At 38.6% G+C, this 19213-nt stretch overlaps 1 protein-coding gene across 4 annotated transcripts; it reads right to left on the bottom strand.

Moving 5' to 3' along the window:
- Positions 1–2695: 2695 nt before the first annotated feature.
- Positions 2696–18817, bottom strand: tmem63a (transmembrane protein 63A). Of its 4 annotated transcripts, XM_063495711.1 has the most exons (25): positions 18621–18817; positions 18096–18259; positions 15504–15591; positions 14053–14229; positions 13785–13864; positions 13554–13632; positions 13001–13038; positions 12732–12874; positions 12408–12453; positions 12187–12295; positions 11944–12014; positions 11754–11834; positions 10988–11105; positions 9124–9257; positions 8434–8577; positions 7894–8047; positions 7702–7808; positions 7512–7598; positions 7082–7147; positions 6539–6701; positions 6283–6388; positions 5979–6146; positions 5011–5126; positions 4871–4921; positions 2696–4351 (listed from the first exon to the last, which is right to left on the bottom strand). In XM_063495711.1, the coding sequence occupies exons 4-25, from the start codon at positions 14203–14205 to the stop codon at positions 4166–4168; spliced, it is 2400 nt and encodes a 799-aa protein (XP_063351781.1). In that variant the 5' UTR covers positions 14206–14229; positions 15504–15591; positions 18096–18259; positions 18621–18817; the 3' UTR covers positions 2696–4165. The 4 variants fall into 4 exon arrangements, with proteins under 4 accessions (XP_063351781.1, XP_063351782.1, XP_063351783.1 ...); XM_063495712.1 differs by lacking the exon at positions 18096–18259; XM_063495713.1 differs by lacking the exons at positions 15504–15591; positions 18096–18259.
- Positions 18818–19213: the final 396 nt, after the last annotated feature.

Raw genomic sequence — 19213 nt, 5'->3', positions numbered from 1 at the left:
TGCCATGGCACTAATCCTGACGGACAAAAGATAGGAGTGCCACAGAGCATGATGCTTCCAGGGGTTCTCATTGGTTGGCACCATCCCACGAGATGTTGTGATTGGCCAGAACTGTGTTTATATACAAATTGCAGCAGTCAGAGGTCACTTCCATCGATCTTGGTGGTGACATGAAGGAAATCTGACCCCAAACCCTCAAAACACTAAATGGGCTTAATTCTTATTTGATACACACACACATACATCCACACACCCGAACACACAGAGCGGCTCTTTCTTAACTTCAGTGTCCTGGGAGTGCACAATTAAGTGAATACTGAGAGAGAGGGAGGGAAGTGACATAGTAGCATCTGTGGTACACAAAAGCACAGACGTCAACAATACCAAGAATGCATTTAGGGCACTGAGTTCAACGCTTTACACACCTATACAAAACAGCCAGAGAGGGTTTGGATTAACAGTGGATAAATTGTATTGTGTATGCAAGTACAAGCTAAGTCTCTGCTCTTTCATTTGATGAGGGGCCCCAACAATTTACTCAAACACAGTAATTACTATAATCAATAGGCTTACCCACTCTCCTTAAATTTGCTTATTGTTTTTCTTATATACTTGAGAGTGATATCAAAGTTCCCATCTAAGTCTTGGCAAGACAGCTAAAATAATCTAATTTTAATGCCAGTTTTTAATGAAATAGTATTTCTTGTCGTCCAGATAATTTCTGAACGATCCTTATTAACTGCTTAAATGGTTCCACTAAGCCACCATCCCAGCTGGTACTAATAGAAGCTGTTTAGCTGTTTGCTAGCAAACCTTGAGGGCTATTTAAAGCTGGTTGGCTAAACATGGAAAAAAAAAAAAACCCAACAGTGTAAGGACAGACACACGGTAATGCGCAGACACAGCATAAGTTTCCAATAATAAGTGAAAAAAGAGGAATATTTGCCCAGGTTTAAATGAAGCATTTCTCCTAAAGACATTATTATTTTCCCTGAAATTTGTACCAAATGACACAACTGGTTTCCAAAAAACGTCTTGGTAACTGTTAGGAAATAAATTAGAAAATTACAGCGCCATATAAATAAAGCTTTAGCAAACAAATTTATGTGATCAAAACTATATTTTTTCCACGTTTTTCTTTATGTGCAGTGTATGAATTCAATACTCAGAGGAGAAAGAAAATGAGAATAAGAGAATATATGTGACTATTCAAGTGAATTCCTTGCATGTGAAATGCCACAAACTACTCCCAAGTTTGCATGTGACTGGATCAAACTTCAGACTTTCACACACCCATGACAAAGTCGAGCACAATGTGGGCCAAAGCAAGAGCCAATGAGTTTGTGGCGTTTTTAACATCGGGTCAGAGTTTGGTGTGTGGTTTTGGAAACTTGTACTGTACACTGTAGTTCTGGCTGCTGCTCAGAGCTCCTTCCCAGGCTCCTGCAGCCTTTAACATCAACATTACTGCCGCTCCACTGAGCTAGCAGAAGGCAAGTTTCTCCAGCAGCGACCATGCATTACATGTACAAAGCACAGAGGATATATCAGGTGTCTAATATCAAAATCTAATCTTATTTCACCAGCTCATGTTTGGAGCCACATGAGGATATGTGCAAGTTATTAGTTCCCCTGCATCCTGACCCTCTACAGCTTTTCTCATGTGACTTTCTCCAAGTTTGTTCAGATCTGTTTCCAAATCTCTTTGCGTGAGACTCAGGCAGGTTTTCCCCTTTTCCTTCTCACTATTAGCTTTTCATTAAAAAGGTTACACTAAAAATTGTGTTATGACTTTAAGCATACTGGAGATCGAGTAGTACTAAGAACAGAACTTTATTGCTTAATCACTTTCACACAATACTAACACTTGAGAAAGGGTAAACATGTGAGAGGCTGTTTTGTAATACTTAATCTTTGTCAGACATTGGGGTAAAGCACATTCAGTAACCTTTGTGCTCAGTGCTTACAAAATTTATATTGCTCAGGGGGAGGTTTTTTTTTTTTTTTTTTTAATATTTCTTCATTTCTTTTTTTAATCATCTGTACCTTCACTTAAGTAGCTGATGTATAAAGCTTCCAAGTAAATGCATGCAAATTTATACTGGATTCTTGGGCCAGGATGTACAAGGACGTAGTTGTCCCAAACCTCTTCAATAGTTACTCTTCCTGAACTGATTTTTTGTTCTTCAAGAGCTACTGCGAGGCTCTGTTAGTCTGCGCTGATATTCGTCCAGCAGGTCCGTACGTCTCCTTTCACCACAGCTACTAGATGCTTAGCACTTCATTACCCATATTTAACAACTACGGCACCCTAAAAGCCTTTTATTTGACAACAGTGGTCTTTCTCAGCTGAGGCAGGTACCCGTGGTGAGAAAGGGGAAAAGGCCAAGAAGAAGAGAAAGGGAACAGAAAAGGAGACAATAGCGAGGGATCAGGTGAGGAGGTGGAGCTGCTGGAATAGTCACCCAGTAAACTGGCTCATACCGATGTCAGAGTAAGTTAGAAATCCTTTATGTAGCATTGTGCATTACTGCTCTATGAACATTTCAGAGATCACACAAACCCACTGCAGCTCAACAGTGCCCCCCAATGACAAAACAGACTTATGAACGTTAATGTGTTGCCAATAACTGCATGATCTGAGAACGTGTTATTTATTATAACTCCAAAGAATCAACACTCTGTTTACCCGCCACTGAACAAGTTTTCTTTAATAATTTGTTTCTTTGTTAAATGCTTAATTTAAGCTGCAAAAGATACATTTGACGCAGATAACAGCTGTTTATAACATTCATTAAGTAATGCTTCAGAATTTTTATCTGACCTTATACAACATTGTAAATGGCACCAACAATCAAAACATTGTTTTGGTTTCCACCTCCTGTATAACTGATTGTATTACAAAAAGCAAAAACTGATTTTTTTAGTAAACACAAGAAAGATACAAAAAAGTGCAATATTAAGGGGACCCTTGGCAGGTGCTCTGGCAATAATCAGCAATCAATCCCTTTGGCATTTGTGTAGCAGATGTAAATCAGTATGTGTGAGAAATTAATTCTGGTGTTCCTTTGCAAATATTATGACTCATATTCATTTGTTCATGTCTCCCCCCCCTCCCCCCTCATTTTGTTCCTTAACATATCTACATCAATTAATGCCCATCTAGTAGATGGTTTGGCATGGTTTTAAACAAACAATGAGCAGCTGCCTCAAATAAATCTAAGTGCTCGTTGCCCACCATCATATTCCAGCCAGAGCCAATAATGCTAACTGTCAGTTTAAAACGTCTCAGCTCTGAGTAAACCACACAAAATATTCTGCTGCTGGCTGCAAGGGTGAACAAAGACCCTGAAGATTTCTTGATTTTTTGGTAAAAAGGTTTGCACATTAGCACGTTTGCTACCCTTTTTCTTCGTGTACTCATACAGCAAAATTTCCAGTAAAGTGTTCTCATTACAATATTTCCCGGTTTCTGTTTTTAAACAAACATGAAATAATGAATCAAAGGCAGCCTGGTGTAATGCAAACCAGCTGCCACTCCAAAGCCTTTTTAACCTGCTGCCCAGATGTTAATACAGCTGTGACGTCACCTGAGAATGAAACCAGTTAGAAAGGTGACAGCGAATTATAAAATGCTCCTTTTAAACAAGCTAAAGATGAAACTTTTTTTTTTTTCTTTAGTTGCCTCCCTCATGCCAGATGATCTGGCTTTTCGGGAGGGGAGAATTAAAGAGAAAAGCTCAGGAGTGTTTGAGAAGACTCCTGCAATTTACACTTGAGGCGTATTGAAACATTAAACCATATAATGCTATCCCAGTGACCCCATAAGCTTGTGAAATGAGCATAATAACAACTGACATGACATTACTTGGTGAGTTGGTCCTTATCAGTGAGGTCTTAAACAATTGGTTGTGCTTTATGACAGATAATATTAAAATCTTGTTTCCTATCTATACTGGTCAAATGTATTCTCTAGATATCCAATAAAAGTCCCACCCGTAAAAAGTAATTTCAAAATGAACAACACATTTTCCCTGAAACCATAAACTTAACTTACAGAAGAAATTAAATAAGTTACCACTTTGTAACATCGTAGGTGCTGGTCTATGAAGGCTTCCGGACTGAACAGGACTGTCTGTAAAACCTCGAAGAAGCAAATTTATGATCAAGACAAAGGAGCATCTTGACTTCCAGGGTTCGAATCACTGTTGGATTCTTCCATGTTTTTGTCTACTGGTGTGAAGCCGCAGGCTGCAGTGTCATCAAAAGACCCATAAGACTGCGGCGGCTGATCATCTTTTTGTGAGATGCTGGCAGGAGATTTAGTATTGAGTACTCTGGGAAGGTAAACCTGTTAACATACAGCAAAGACAAAATGGATGAGCAGTGAAAACAAAAGAAAAGCGTGTTTCTCAATACTGATTTTTGTAAATTCTTAACTCTATGTGATGTGATTCATGCAATGCTGAAAGTGGTGGCCAAAGTATGACCTTGTGAAGACAGAAAGGAAAGATACAGCTTCGAAAAAACAAAACTGGAGTCAGCTTTGAACATAAGTGCAGAAATAACAAATAAGACTCAAAGTTCACGACTTGAACAACCCTCAGGATCCGCTGGGTAGACTTCCATTTTAGTTCTCTCAGGTCTATAATCCTCCAATTTTTTGTGTTATTTGTGCAGTTGCATTTTCTGTGGCAGCTGAAGCCAAAGTCATTCATCATTATGTTAGTCATTGCTTTTTAATGACTAACAGGACAAATGACAAATAGGGCAAATGAATGGACACGCAGGTTGACATAAGTTCAGGTCCCTCTTAAATATGCCTGAGCTTTAGTTATAATGTGGAAATTTTAAAGAACAAATACAGTACCGAAGTGTTTTCGTCCACGCCCTCTTCTGGATCCTCGTCCTCTTCCTTGACCTGAGAGAGAACGCAAACACTGTGAGCACTGATTGTGCAGGACGACATAGAAACAACAGAGTACTGATCACGCACAAGAAAATACTCACCACATAGTTGAGTGGACTGAGGTACTTGAAAAAGCCAAAGCAGGTATAGCTGAGAGAGATGATGATGGTGATACACAGGACCACCAAAGTAAACAGAGATGTGGGTGCCCAGAAACCTGAAACATTGCATGCACACACAAGGACAGATTTCAAATACAGGTATGGAAAACTTTAATTCATAGCTGACAGGGGGAAAAAAAGTGCCTTTGGCTTGAAATAACCATTCAATACTGAAGACGTGAACTCAAGTAAGCATTAAGTGTGAATGTATAATTTATCATTAAAAACAGATGAGGCAAATCAAATTGTGTAACTTTCATTTTATCTTCAAAATAAGCTTGTCCTGTATTTTTGGCTGCGTTTGTCTCATCTTGAACTACAACTACATAGAGCTAGTCTTCTGATGCTTGAAGTAGCAGGAGTTTGTTCCCCAAAAATAACATTTTAAAAACTCAGCAGCAATGTCTCTCTGCAGAAATCATGACCCAGTTACTCAATACAATATCCATAAACCTTGTTGTGAGCTCAAACTACTCAAAACAACTTAAAGAAGCCAACTAGCACTGTAGTGACAAAACAATGTAGACAGAACATCAAAGGTCAGAGGAAAAGCGTGTACATTTGACTAGGAGATAAAATGTCCCTCAAGCATTACTGGCCATGTTTAGGGTTAAACACAATGGATAATTTGCGTTGCAGAATCTTAAAAGTGGCAGTCAGTGCCGCCTCACAGCAAGGTTTTGACTCATCTATGCCTGGCTAGCTAGCACGCCACAGTCCAAATACATGAACATCGGATAGCATGTTTATGAGGATTAGAAATTGGCAGTTTGTATGGATATGAATTAAAATGGTATGGTATTCTACTTCTCTGTATTCTATCATCCAGTGTCTGCTGGGACAGAGTCTGCCCCTCATGACTCTGAATTTGATAAACCCTTATGAAAAAAGGATAGATTATTTCTCACCCATTCTGAGGACAGAAAAGAAGTAAAGCCATATTAGGCAGATGATGGGTGCGCCCAGAGCTTGATTCACAGCCTCCAGGTGAACTTGGCGGTCTAGGCGAGCAGACAGGTAAACAAAGCACAGGTTGTATCTGTCCACCAGGTACTTCAGGACCATGTAGATGAGACCTGATACAGTCAGAAATGAGGCAATTAAAAACTGAAAAGTCAACAGACTATCAGATAATAAAGAAAAACAATATATATATATATATGAAAAAAAAAAAAAAGCATCTAGTGGAGTAACACTTCTGTAGCTACTCACCGAAAGGCACTATTACAGGACAAATGACGCTGTAAGCCAGGATAACCGTAAATAAACAAAGAATCCAGCTGTACATGGCTCCGTATTCAAACTCATATGCCTGATTCTGTAACAAGATGTTGACACAAGTTATTCACCTTCTAAATACGAAGGGGAGAATTAGAAAGATATTCACAAACAATATATTCTCTTATAGTCGTAGATTTATGACAGAATGAAATTAGAGAAAATTATTGCATCTAAAGCCACTACAAACCTCTTTGACATATTTCCTTTCAGCAGCAGAGCGAGCAATCATCAAACGAATGATGTAAAGCAGTAACCCTGGCAACCGCAACAACTCCATCGCAGAGCCCACGAGGGCTGCTGCAATTACGTAGTTGACAAAAAATGCCCCTTGGTCAGGTAAAAACACACATCTGGTGTAATCAACCCGGAAACCACCAAAAGAGAAGAACAGGGCAAAACTTTAATTTCAGTAAATAAATAGTTTGACCAGGATCATAAGAAGCTATATTTAAAGACATTTACCCATTTTGTATGATATTACACATTGTCTAAGCATGTCAGCTTCAACCAAACCATTATAATCTCAGAAAAGCATCTAGCTGTAAATAAAACAACCAACAGCCATACTTAAAATGTAAAAATTATATTCTAAATCAATGTAAAGAACACTGTCCAAAATAATCTTAAAAACAGGCAAGTTATTAATATGTTAGTAAAGCGTGTGTTATATAATATCAGAGAAATGATGACTTAATCTCAACTCGATTAACTTTCAAAAGAGCTCACTTACTCAAATCTCACTGTCCCACTGGAGAGAAATTTTTTGTCAAATAGCCAGCTGAAGAACACCGCAAGACTAAACAAAAACACAGAAAGTTAGCCAAGCTTTCTTGGCTACATGTACCGACACCATTAAACATCTCTTCACTTGGGGGAATTTTTATTTTACTGAGCAAACTACATATGAACATAAAAAGGATTTATTTCATGCAAAGCATTTACACTTGGCTGTGGCGACAGAACTTGGGATAGTTTTTGTCAGCGAGTCTTGTGAAATATAGGCCAACGGTGAGTTATTGCTTCTGATACATGGAAGTGTTTGAGTTCCTCCATTTCTTGCTGTGTGCGACATTCACTGAAACTACTTCTCAGTGTATAGGCAATAAACCTAGTTTTTTTGTAAACTGGTGCTTATTCAAACTGGCAGTAATAAAAATTACCTGGTGAGTCCTAGCGAGGGGAGGAGAAGTACCATGAAGAGCAGAAAAAAGTACAGCTTGCGCATCATGCTCAGCTGCTCGCTGGACCTGAGACACAGATGGCAGCGGAATAAAACAAATTACCTCTGAAACCAATCAGTACACTACTGCTGTGTGTGTGTGTGTGTGTGTGTGTGTGTGTCCTTTCTACCTGCTCCAGTGTGCCTCTCCTAGTGTAGAATAGTACACTATTGTAGGAAGCAGAGCAGAGAAGGTCCACAGCAGGAACGTGGGGAAGAACTGACTGATGATGGGGTTCTAGGGCAAAAAACAAACAAAACAACCTTTAGACTTGCTGCAAACCTGTGATGGTTAACTGAAATTTAGCATGTGCAAGTCTCACATTAAGAGCGTTGATGGGCTTGGTCACGTTGAACTTATCCATGGTGTTGATAATGATAGTGGGGGTCGTGAATAAGGTCAGCAGGATGAAAAGGAATATATTTAGTGATACATAGCGCGCATACCAGGAAACACCCTGCACTGAGAGATTTTCCCTGTGGGTTAGGAAAAACATGAAAAACAGAAACAGTGTGAACGTAGCCTATGTGCAGAGTATAGGTTTTGATGTTAGTACAGGCAGAACTTAGATGCTCAAATTGTAAAATTCTGGGCTGACACAAATAAAGGTACTTTTGACTGCTCCCTTTTTTCTAAATGTTGCCACAGTTTGGAGTGAAAGATAATAAACCAGAGAACTTTGCTACATTCTACAAATACTAATGTTTACTAACAATTTTGCCAGAGTCAATGTATTTTTTGTATTATTATTTTGTTATTGTTGCCACTTAGTCCATCTACATATATAAATTAGTTTATGAGTAAAATTCCATGGAGTGCATGCGGAGCATACAGTGTGAAAGGTTAGTGTTTCAGATCTTACCAGTAAACATTCTTTGTATATGGTGCAAACCCGACCCGCCACTTGTTCACTTTCAGACTTTGGCTTTTGGATGACGGTTGGCGCTGCGCTCCACAACAGCTGCTTGTGGTACCACACTTGACTGCATTGAAGTCTTTCAGAATTCTGCAGCAGGTAAATGATAACTTTTAGCGATTAACGTTTGCATTAGCTTTCAGAAAAACTGCCACGAGGCATTTTTCCACTAAACGTCAACAGAATAAGAAATCTGATGACAACGAAATTAAGAGATCATGGTCATCATCAGGGAAGAGGATAAACCACACAGAATATTGCTGCTTACAGAAAAACACTGACACACTTGGCATGCCAATGTTGGTTAAAAATGTCAAAGCTTGTTGCTCTTACAAAAATAAAAAATAATAGAAACAGCAGTCACTCACCAAATGAGTTATAATGCAGTTGGACCCATTACATACAAAAGTAGTACATACTGTACAGCAAGTAATGATAGTACAGATAGTAAGAACACTTAAGTCATCGTCAGTGACAACCCAACTGTAACACTAACCCTAGGTTATTAAAACATGTATGTAATTATGTATTTTTTGTAGATTTGTTAATTTGGAAATAATCTGACACAGGGCAGAGTTAAGGTTAGGGTTAACACTTATGACTATTTGGCCCTCAAAAGGTTATACTAATACTCACAATTTGGCCATGGCCTCAGTCTGTAAGGTGACAAAAGCAATCCCTAGGGGGTACTGTGGTGCTATTTCTGCCTCTTGTCTCACCTCTTCCAGCAGTAACCTTTCTTTAGCATGGTAATGATCTATGGCATCAACCTGAGAAGACAAACACAGAAAATATAATTTTAATATACAGTACACGTTTTCTGAATCAGTTTCATTTTCAGATTTAGCACTTTGCAGTCTAGATCTTTAATTATATTTCAAAGATAAAGCTAAAAGCTCACCAACTGCTTTATGGATCTTGTTCTGCATAGCATTGAAACTGAACATTTAAACATATTCCCTTAAAAAAAAAAAAAATCTTCTTTTGTCTTATCATTTTCTAATAACATTTAATTTTACGATACTAGAATACAAAGCAGCAGATAATACATTTCTGAAAGCGCTGTAACTAGATTTAAGCAAGCATTTCCTCCATTATTTCTTCAATATTATGTGCAAACACAATGCAGACCATCTAAACTCTACTCCTACAAAGGTCAATTATCTTGTTAATAGTATTAAAGCCTCACTGCAAACAACCCTGGAAACTGTAGCTCTTCTAAAAAAAGGAAGTCAACAAATCAAAGATACTTGACTGCCTGGTATAACTCACAAACAAGCACCATAAAGCAAATAACTCATAAATTAGAGAGGATATGGAGTTGCACTCACTTAAAACAAACCAAACCAAACAAACAAACAAAAACACAGAAAGCCCCAACAATAAGACAACCTTCTATGAACAAGCACTTTATGACAGTGGGTCATCAAGTGCTTGTGGGAGTGGCAAACATCTGTTGCAACCAGACAGATGGCCAATGAGTGGTTTGGCTCAACAGAGCTCTAACATTCCTTTAACCATTAGAACTTAAAAAACAAAAATAATCATTAAGGATAGCAACTCGAATAACTGCTGATATTTACTATGACTTTCTCTCTCACTGATCTGAGTTAACTTGAATAAATGCTTCCTCCAAACCATTAAGGTCCCTTTTAGACCACATTTTTACAAGACTGCTCAAAGCAGTTTCACCATTAATTAATGATTTTTAAATATGATTCATCTATCTTTATTAAGAGATTACATATCACAGGCTTTTAGGGTGGCAGTAATTAAATCTTTACTTAAAAAGAAGTCACTTGATCCAGCTGTCTTAGCTAATTATAGATTTCTAATCTTCCCTTTATCTCCGGAATTCTTAAAAGAGCAGTGGTAAAACAGATAACTGATCACTTACAGACAAATGTTTATTTGAACAGTTTCAGTTAGGACTGAGAACTCATAACAGTACAGAAACAGTCTCAGTGAAGGTTGCACATGGTCTTCTTGCATCCACTGACTGTGGATTCACTTCTGTACAGATCCAGCGAGACTTCAGTGAAGAGTTAAATGCAGTTAACTATAATATTTTACTACAGAGATTAGAACCTGCCAGAGGTATTTAAGATGCTATCCTGCAGTGATTTGAATTGTATCTGTCTGATAGTTAGTTAATCCAAGTTGTGCATGAAACAGGGAGTCTTCTTAGTCACTTACGGAGTTCCACAGGGTTCTGTGCTGGGACCAATGCTGTTTACATTATTTATGTTTCCCTTGGGCAAATGATTAAAATATTATTTAAAAAAATACTGCATACATTTTCACTGCAATGCAGATGATACCCAGCTTTATTTATTCATGATACAAATTAACTAGTTAAACTACTATGTCTTAAAGAGATAAAGACCCAAATGTCCACTAACTTCCTACTTTCCTACACAAGTGTAATTGTGAGCTGGCGCTACATACATAATATTGAACTTAAAATAGTGCAGAACTCTGATCATCTGGCCTGGCTCACCTTCACACAGCTGACGCAGCAACATAAGTGGCCACACATACGGGGGGTGATGAACACACGTTGTCCTTTTTTCTGTAGGACATGCTCATAGTAGGACAGGTTTTTCCCAGCACGTATCCTGAGGTGAAAAAAACCCCAACAACAACAACAAAAAGACAAACTCAAAAACCAACAAAAAACACAGAAGTGATTGACACTACTTGACAACTATATGTACATAAAAAAAAAACCTCACACCTCCTAATGCTTGAATTTGTATAAAAGTCAACAATGCTCTGCTGACTGACTGCTGCTCTGCCCACTTTCTGTGAAATTAACATCAGCACAAAATCTGTGCACCATGAGCTTCATGACATGGCCGCCTACTGGTGTTGACCAGAGGGGCCGATGGCGCGATATGGCAGCCTCGCTTCTGTCAGTCTGCCCCAGGGCAGCTGTGGCTACAACTGTAGCTTGCCTCCACCAGTGTGTGAATGTGAGAGTGAATGAATAGTGGAATTGTAAAGCGCTTTGGGTGCCTAGAAAAGCGCTATATAAATGCAATCCATTATTATTATTATTGTTATGGTTTGCCATGGCTGAGCAGCTCTTGTAGCTGTAATGTGTAGGCGGTCCACTACTTTTGTACATATAGTACAAGTCTAAAAGTTGAATATGCTCTACAAGATAGTGTTTGAGAACATTTTGAGGTTAAAAAAACAAATGTAAAACAGTCACACATTTGAACTTACTGATAGAGTATAAAATACACACATGATTTTCTTACCTTTCCTTATCAAGGTACATGAGCTTGGTCACATTATACGCCAAGGTGACAGCACACACTTGACAGGAAGGGTATGCCTCTCTATAAACAAACACAGTTGGTTACAATTACTTGTCTCCATGCTTAAGACAAAACGTAAACAAAACTAGAATTTCTTTATAATCTTTATTATACAATTCTGTTTACTCACACAAAATGGGTCTTTACATCTTCTTCTGTTGCGTTTTTAGGGAGGGAACACACAAACAAGGTGTTTCTGGCCTAGGACAAGAAAATCAGAAAGGGAACAACTAAACACTTCTCACAGACAAATACAATCCAATGTAAAAGGATAATGGGAAACTAATATCCCAGCCATGTATTATCATAAATTTACATCAAATACCATCCAGTCTAGTCTTACTCTGCTCTACTCCAGTGCTCTGACACTCACTATCTCTCTGCGCGTGCCCTTCATTTGTGACACGTGACGTCGCAGCAGCAAAGCTGTCAGGATCAGGTAGATAACTGCAAATACTGTGTGTAGCCATAACAGGTTGTTTCTACAAGAAAATACCAGAAGGACAGTTATTCAAAGTAGACAATGAAGACAAGAAAATACCATCCTACGGTATCAGGGTTTGTTCAAACGTCATACTTTTATAAAGCAGTTACCCCTTTTTCAGATTTCCAATAGTTGTCTCTCCAAACTTTTCACCATCTGAAAGAAATAAAACCTTTTTTTAAATTAGCAAAAATATGAATAGACACATATCACAGAACAATGAATTTAACCTCAACCTTTAAAAAAAATGGCCTAAAAAACATGCTTTATGGTCTGTGGGTACAAATCACTGATTATGAAGTGGACAGCTCAGCTCCTGAGTTCTTGTTGCTTGACTCACGCCTGACCTTTAATCAGTACATTTTCTAACTTCAGCCATTAAGCTGATTTTTTTTCTTGAAACACAAGAGTGGAGGATGTAATTTGAAACTCACTCAGAAGGTCTCCAGTCATGTTGACAGGCAGTATGACACCGATGGACAAGACGGTGAGGATCACCAGCAGGTAAATCAAATGTCGCTCGTAGGACAGGTAGTGAACAGCATCCATGCCACACTTGGCTTTTATCTTTTCATCACTGCGACATAAGCATACAAATACAGAATCACACCTCACATACTCTGCCTCATTTTAGAAAGGATGACAAAGTAGGTTTTTGGAGTGAAACAATGATTAGAACAGGAAAAAAAAGAAAAACACTCACTCTATTGTGAAGATATACCACAGCCAAGAGCAGGCTCCCTGAACAAAAAGAGAGATCTCTTATTGCTCTAAAATATCCAAAGAAGATCTGCGTAAAGCCCTGCGTGGCCTTTCAAAAACACGCTGAGACTAAAACCAACTTCATACAACTGCAAGTCATGGTCACTGAATCAAAAAGGGCATAAGTGTTACCAAAGCAGATATCTTATATTGATATCTTTGAACAAACAACATTCAAGTCGATTAAAACTGTCGGCCTACAGTGGTATTAGGTATATGCCTGTGAACCAGTTTAGGTGAGGATATGAGCTCACTTCATATCCCAAACACATAAACTAACCATCAAATTAGGACATGTTTTAGTGGGCTTCATGTATTTTTTAAAAGAAGGTAGTGTTTAAAAAATTTTTTTTAAAAAAATCTGTTTTTCGATCATTACTACATCGAGTATTAACTGAAGTTTGTTTACCTTAACGACACCATTTATCTTTATCAGTACAACCACTGTTTTATGCTTTATTTATACTCATTTTTAGTGACATTCTTTTACATACCGTGTCATAGTCTGGTTCCTTCATGTTGGACCCAGTGGATGACATACGTCCATAGCGGCGGCGTGATGGGCCAGTGAACCTGATATACAAAGTGGCTGTGTCAAAGACTAAATCAGACTTATAAAAGACAAATACAACCAGAAGATTCAGTTTTCAATGTCAAAATCTAGATTCTGGGCAGTATGTGCACCACATGTCCTTCTGCTTAGATTATGCTTAAACTTAACTGACCCGTCCTCGTCTGCGACCAAAGCTAAACGTCCGTAGTCCCAGAACCGCTTCCTGATAATCGTGAAGATGATCAGCAGAAACTGTGGATGCAATAAAACTGACCATTTATCACTATTATGTCTTAAATTGCTCTATTGGAAGAATTTACTTTTGCTTTTAAAGCATTAAAAGGAAAGAATGTATTCACAAGACCGAGAACTGAGTTTTAAAGTATTTGTAATCATGTCTCCCTTTATCAGAAGTAGATCAGAAAGAGGCAGAAACAAACCACAAAGACAACGAAGTTGATCAGCAGGACAGCTGGAACTCCTCCAAATTTAAGTCCTTTTAGGACGGTGCTCTGTGTGGAGTTGAAGCAGTCAGCGCCATCGCTACGGTTTGCAGCCAGGTGGGACTCTGGCTCCCACCACGTTGATTTCATTACTGGAGTGGACCAGCTGTCTCTCTGCAGAGAATAACAGCACTGCACGATTAAAATGAGATCTCCCATAGTCACAGAAGTGGAAGACGTGTTAACTCAACTACTGATGACTTGTAGGAGTACCACCATTAAGGCTTTAAACTGTGTGATCACAAACAAATCTCAAACCAATGGTCCCTGAGTGCCGACTTTTGAACCATGATTTCACCGATCAGCAAACCTTCGAATAAGGGATGCAGCGTTTTCTTTGAAATTGCAACAATCACCCACCAATTAATGCTATTATTGATAATTATATATTTTTCCAAATCAGGTTTTAAGTCTGTAAAATGTCAGACAATTGTGAGGAGCACCTGTCACAAGTTCCAGGGTGAAATTTCCTCCAACTAGCCCAAGATGAGGAAAGAAACATGTTACAGTAAAATAAATAAATAGTCATAATTTATTCATTTAATTATTTTTAATGACTGTATTTACTTTTTAGTAGTGGACATCAGGTCTTTTTAGATCACAGAAAAATGTGATTAATGTAATTCTACCGTTTCCATTTTTGTGTGGATTTCTGGTAAAACGTATTTATTTCTTGAATGATTAAATGAAGGAAACACATCTGAACACTGAAACACCAATAACTTCTCAGAGTCTAACTTTTTTTTTTTTTAAATTAAAATCCATTCTACACACCTAATAGTCACACAAAGCTGGGTTGTTAAGTCTCGTCACCCACTAACAATGATCGTGGATGAAAGGACAGAGGGCTGAGTGAGGCAGACAGGATTTTACTCAGAACTGTGAAAGTGGAGTCATACTTAGTGCTGTCAGGAGGGAGGAGGGCCAGACAGTACTGCTGTACATACCAGCTTTTGAGGACCCTGAGCATTGGCAAACTGACAACACCTGAAGTCTATTATTGAGTAATGTGTAAGTGAGGGCTCTGAGGCTGTGGGATTTGGTTTATGAACTGCCAAACAGGACACTAGGGGTGGGCGGTATAAACGGTATATGGTAGAAACCATATGAACAGTAGAGATTTTGACTATTGTGCTCTACCGCGATAGCGCATGTTAATGGTGTCATCAAGCTGCGACTGTTTTGGTCAAAAGCATCGCAGCGGCTGCAAGCAATATCATCTGCAAATTATGCCGGGCAACAGTAATAGGGAGAAGATGAAGCACGTTTTGGAATATTAGGAAAGCCAAAAACTGTGCTTCCTCCATTTCCGTACCATTGATTCATTAATATTGAATTCTATTGCAGCTGCTCTATTCCCATGATGTTGCAGTATATTAATGACTAACCTCAGTATTGTGGATGGATTATCTCAGTTGTTCTCCTGACTGAAGTTCGGTCCATTTACAGCATCCTGCCATGTGATTGCATTTGTCCCTAAACATCAGAAACCCTCTGGTTAACTTTTATCGAATGGAAAAAGGTTAGCGTTCATCATCCAGCTTCACTGTGTTTATGTTATGCTAACATAGCTGTGTCGCTAGTGATCACGTAGCACATCATTATATACCAGGTAGCCCAACTTAGTAACCCTAAAAAAGTCACTGCTGTTTAGTTTTCTGTCTTCATTTACGTAGGAAGTGAAGACAAATGTGTAAAGCTACACATTTTAATTCTTTCAGAAATATCTCAGTCAGAACATGCTATATCATGTTTAGGTGGAAACTAGTGAGCTAACTTCCTGCTAACTTCTAACTCCGTTAAATTTAATAAATTCTGTTTTCATGGATGCCTGGATGTTAAACTTAATTGTTACACCCGGTAAAGCAGCTACACTGAACATTTTGTTATAGATGAAATAATTTAGACAGTTTTTAACTCTCAGTGATGCCGCAGTGTTCGTTTGACTTTGGAACCTGAAGCCAACAGAGTTTTGGACCCAGATTACTCCACGAGCTCCTGACTATGGTAACTGTAATGCTCCGACAATCCATCAAGCGGTGCAGCTTGGTAGCTTACCAAAGTCGTTCTAAAACATTTTTTGACAGATTTTTGACACTGTCGATTTTTGACAAAATTAAAGGATTTTAAGTGCGCCTTATAGTGCGGGAAATATGGTATACAGAAGAAAAGAATATATCGCAATATATATTGTTACCGCACATGCTTCAAATTATACCATGGATTTTAGGCCATATCAGCCAGCCCTACAGGACACCGTATGGTCAAGGGAGTCTCTGCATAGTCTCAGCTGATTGAGAAAGGCTTGTGGCATTCTGTTTAAGGAAGCCTCCCCTTAAGAGAGACATCAAGATCATGGGTTATCCTGATGGACTTCCTAATTTTGAAGAATCTGTCTCGACTTATTGAACTGGCTATAACTAGGACCCATTAAATTCAGATACTAGGTTATCTAAGTCAAGCTGTGAACACAGATATGCTGAAGAATTTTTTCAATTTTAATTCTATCTTCAGAGATGACCCTTCCCCTCTCTGGTTTGCCTAGTTTCTGTTTGATTTAAATCAGAGGACCACCTGTCTTGTTGGTTGTGGGCAGAGTTGTCGTGTTTTCATGTTTCATTCTAAAAAACAATTTCAGTACCATTTAAAATGAATTGATAAATACAGGAGATGCACAGTTTCATGCACTTTTAACATATATATAACTATTATAAAAATCAACAGGGTAAAAGAAGAAAATCCTTTCCGCTGTACCCTGCCCTCTGCTTCCTGAAGTATGGCCATAGGTTTAAGTCCTGCCGTCCACTTTTGTTTTGGAAGTGGTAAAATTACTGTACATTTCAGAAATCCTACTAAGTCAAAGATAAGACTCTAAAATTGAGGAAACTATTAATTTTTTTTTTTTAAGCAAAAGAGTCATAATATTAGCAAGAAAGGATCACTTAGCCTCCCTTGGGGCCATAAAATGTGGAAGCTGCAAATTCCCTATCATTTTGAAATGAAAGTTAATGTTCTCTCTTAGCCCAACCCCCACAAAAGTGGCAACACAATTAAAAAAAAAATTACAAGATGTCCTCTTGACAGTACAGCAGGACTCAGACTGCATAAATGGTGTTTGATGTAAAAGTCTTAGAATTGTCCAGCCTGAGTAAAAAGAGGATATATACTGGAAAAGCTGAAACCAGCAAATGTTTGCTATCAATCTAGCCATTTTCTTCTGCTCATCCAATTCAAGGTTTCAGTAGTATTTAAGCCTATGCCAGCTGTCACAGATATTGGTACAGGTCTGTCACATGGGTGAGACAGACAGCGAGTTATGCTCACATTCATGCCAAGAGCTAGCTCAGAAGCACCAACCTAACAGGCATGTGTTTGGACTGTGGGAGGAAGCTGTAGTACCCAGTAAGAACCTTGCTATGAGGCACTACATTACTTGCTATTTGACTTAATTACCTAATTAGATAATTGATTATCAGAATTTTCAGTGAGCAACAGCGAACAAATAGGCCGTAGCGTTTCATCACAACTCTGCAACTTTAAGCATTTCAAAAGCAAGTTTCAAGTCTTGCGGCTCTAGATTAAATCAGAGGATATCCCAGATTAGGACACTTGAACCGTGTTGCGATAATCAGTTTTTGCTGTCTGTGCATGCGGTGGCAGCTGCTAGTTATAACTCTGAGAAGAGCACTACAGAGATCTTATAACAGAAGTAAAAGTAGTAAGAGTGTAGTGTAGTAAATGCGTGACTTTTAATTAGGTTTGTATATCCAGCAGGGTCGTCTCTGTAGCTTGTTCATATTAGATACAGTTGAATCTATTAACTGTTGTTAGGTAGGTGGTATTTTATACAATTACTTGTTCGTACTATGTGACTTTTTAGACTGAGAAACTAAGTACATGTGCGTTCCCCACTGCTTGATTAACACTTGACAGCTTCCTGTAGTGTACTGCAGTCTGCTTTCTGAAAGGCGTGCAGAAACCTGATAAGGTCTGTGGCTTTTTTTTTTTTGTCGTGTGAAGTAATGCTGGTGATGTGTCATTTAGCCACTTAGCTCCATGTTAACTAGTATTCATCTCTAGTGATCCACCATCACGTCCACCTTCACTGAAACAGATGCGCCACGCTGAGTCACGCGGATCAAAACTGCAATATAGGCCACAAGATAAGAACTTCACTCAACGCTAGCACAAAAAATTTACGAGTAACAACATTCACAGTACAAAAGCGGGACAACGTTGTTTAGTCTTAATCTGACTGAGACATTTCTACCAGTAACACAAGGTGAAACAAGTGTCTCTGAAACAGCTGTTTGACAGTTTGACTGAACGCACACAAAGAGGCTGTTGTTAAACTTAAATAAAATACCCAAGCTCAATATTAAACAAACGCGTAGTGTCAACTGGTTAACCGAAGCAATGGTTACACCGAAATGAAGCAATGGTTAGAATAGTTAAAGAAAGAAAAAGTTAGCTAGTGCTAATAAGGTAAACAAAACTTTGCTTACCTACTCCAAGTCACGAAGCTACGTCAACATCCGCTAAACAACTTGATTTACTTGTTCGGACAGGGTGTAGGCGTGGTTTCCAGATTATCCGCATAGGTTTGTGCTGAGTAGCCTTACCGGTATGTCAATGGTTTTTTGTTTTTTTTTAATTTTGTGTGGAACAAAACTTCCTCCTACTTTAGATAACTGAAGTCTGGTAAAACTTCGCCCCCCTCCCGTCTCTGCCCTCCTTTAATGAACTGAGTATGCGCAGACGCAGCAGAAGCTTTCTCGCGCTCGGGGTCCTGTCATTCCTTCAAACTCTGCAGGGAAGCAAGTAGAAGACAGGAAGATCCGCTTACTGCAGACTTTCAAACCACATGAATGCCTTACACTTGCGTAAATATCTGGAGGGACTACATTTTTGAAAATATCTGAACTGGTGAAACATGACAGTAATGTGAGAAAGCAATGGCATAGAGAAAGTGAAAACACCCCCTAAAACTGGGAAGTATATTTACGATGTTTTTTTGTATTGACTAATGGTAACATTAGTTTTTGAAACAATTCAGAAAATAGCATGCATAGGTAATGAGGTTTAAATTGACAAAGTT

The sequence above is a fragment of the Pelmatolapia mariae genome, linkage group LG15, assembly GCF_036321145.2.
Source record: "Pelmatolapia mariae isolate MD_Pm_ZW linkage group LG15, Pm_UMD_F_2, whole genome shotgun sequence".
NCBI lineage: Eukaryota > Metazoa > Chordata > Actinopteri > Cichliformes > Cichlidae > Pelmatolapia > Pelmatolapia mariae.
The sequence above is the reverse complement of the archived record's forward strand: the minus strand, read 5'-3'. Positions and strand labels throughout refer to the sequence as shown.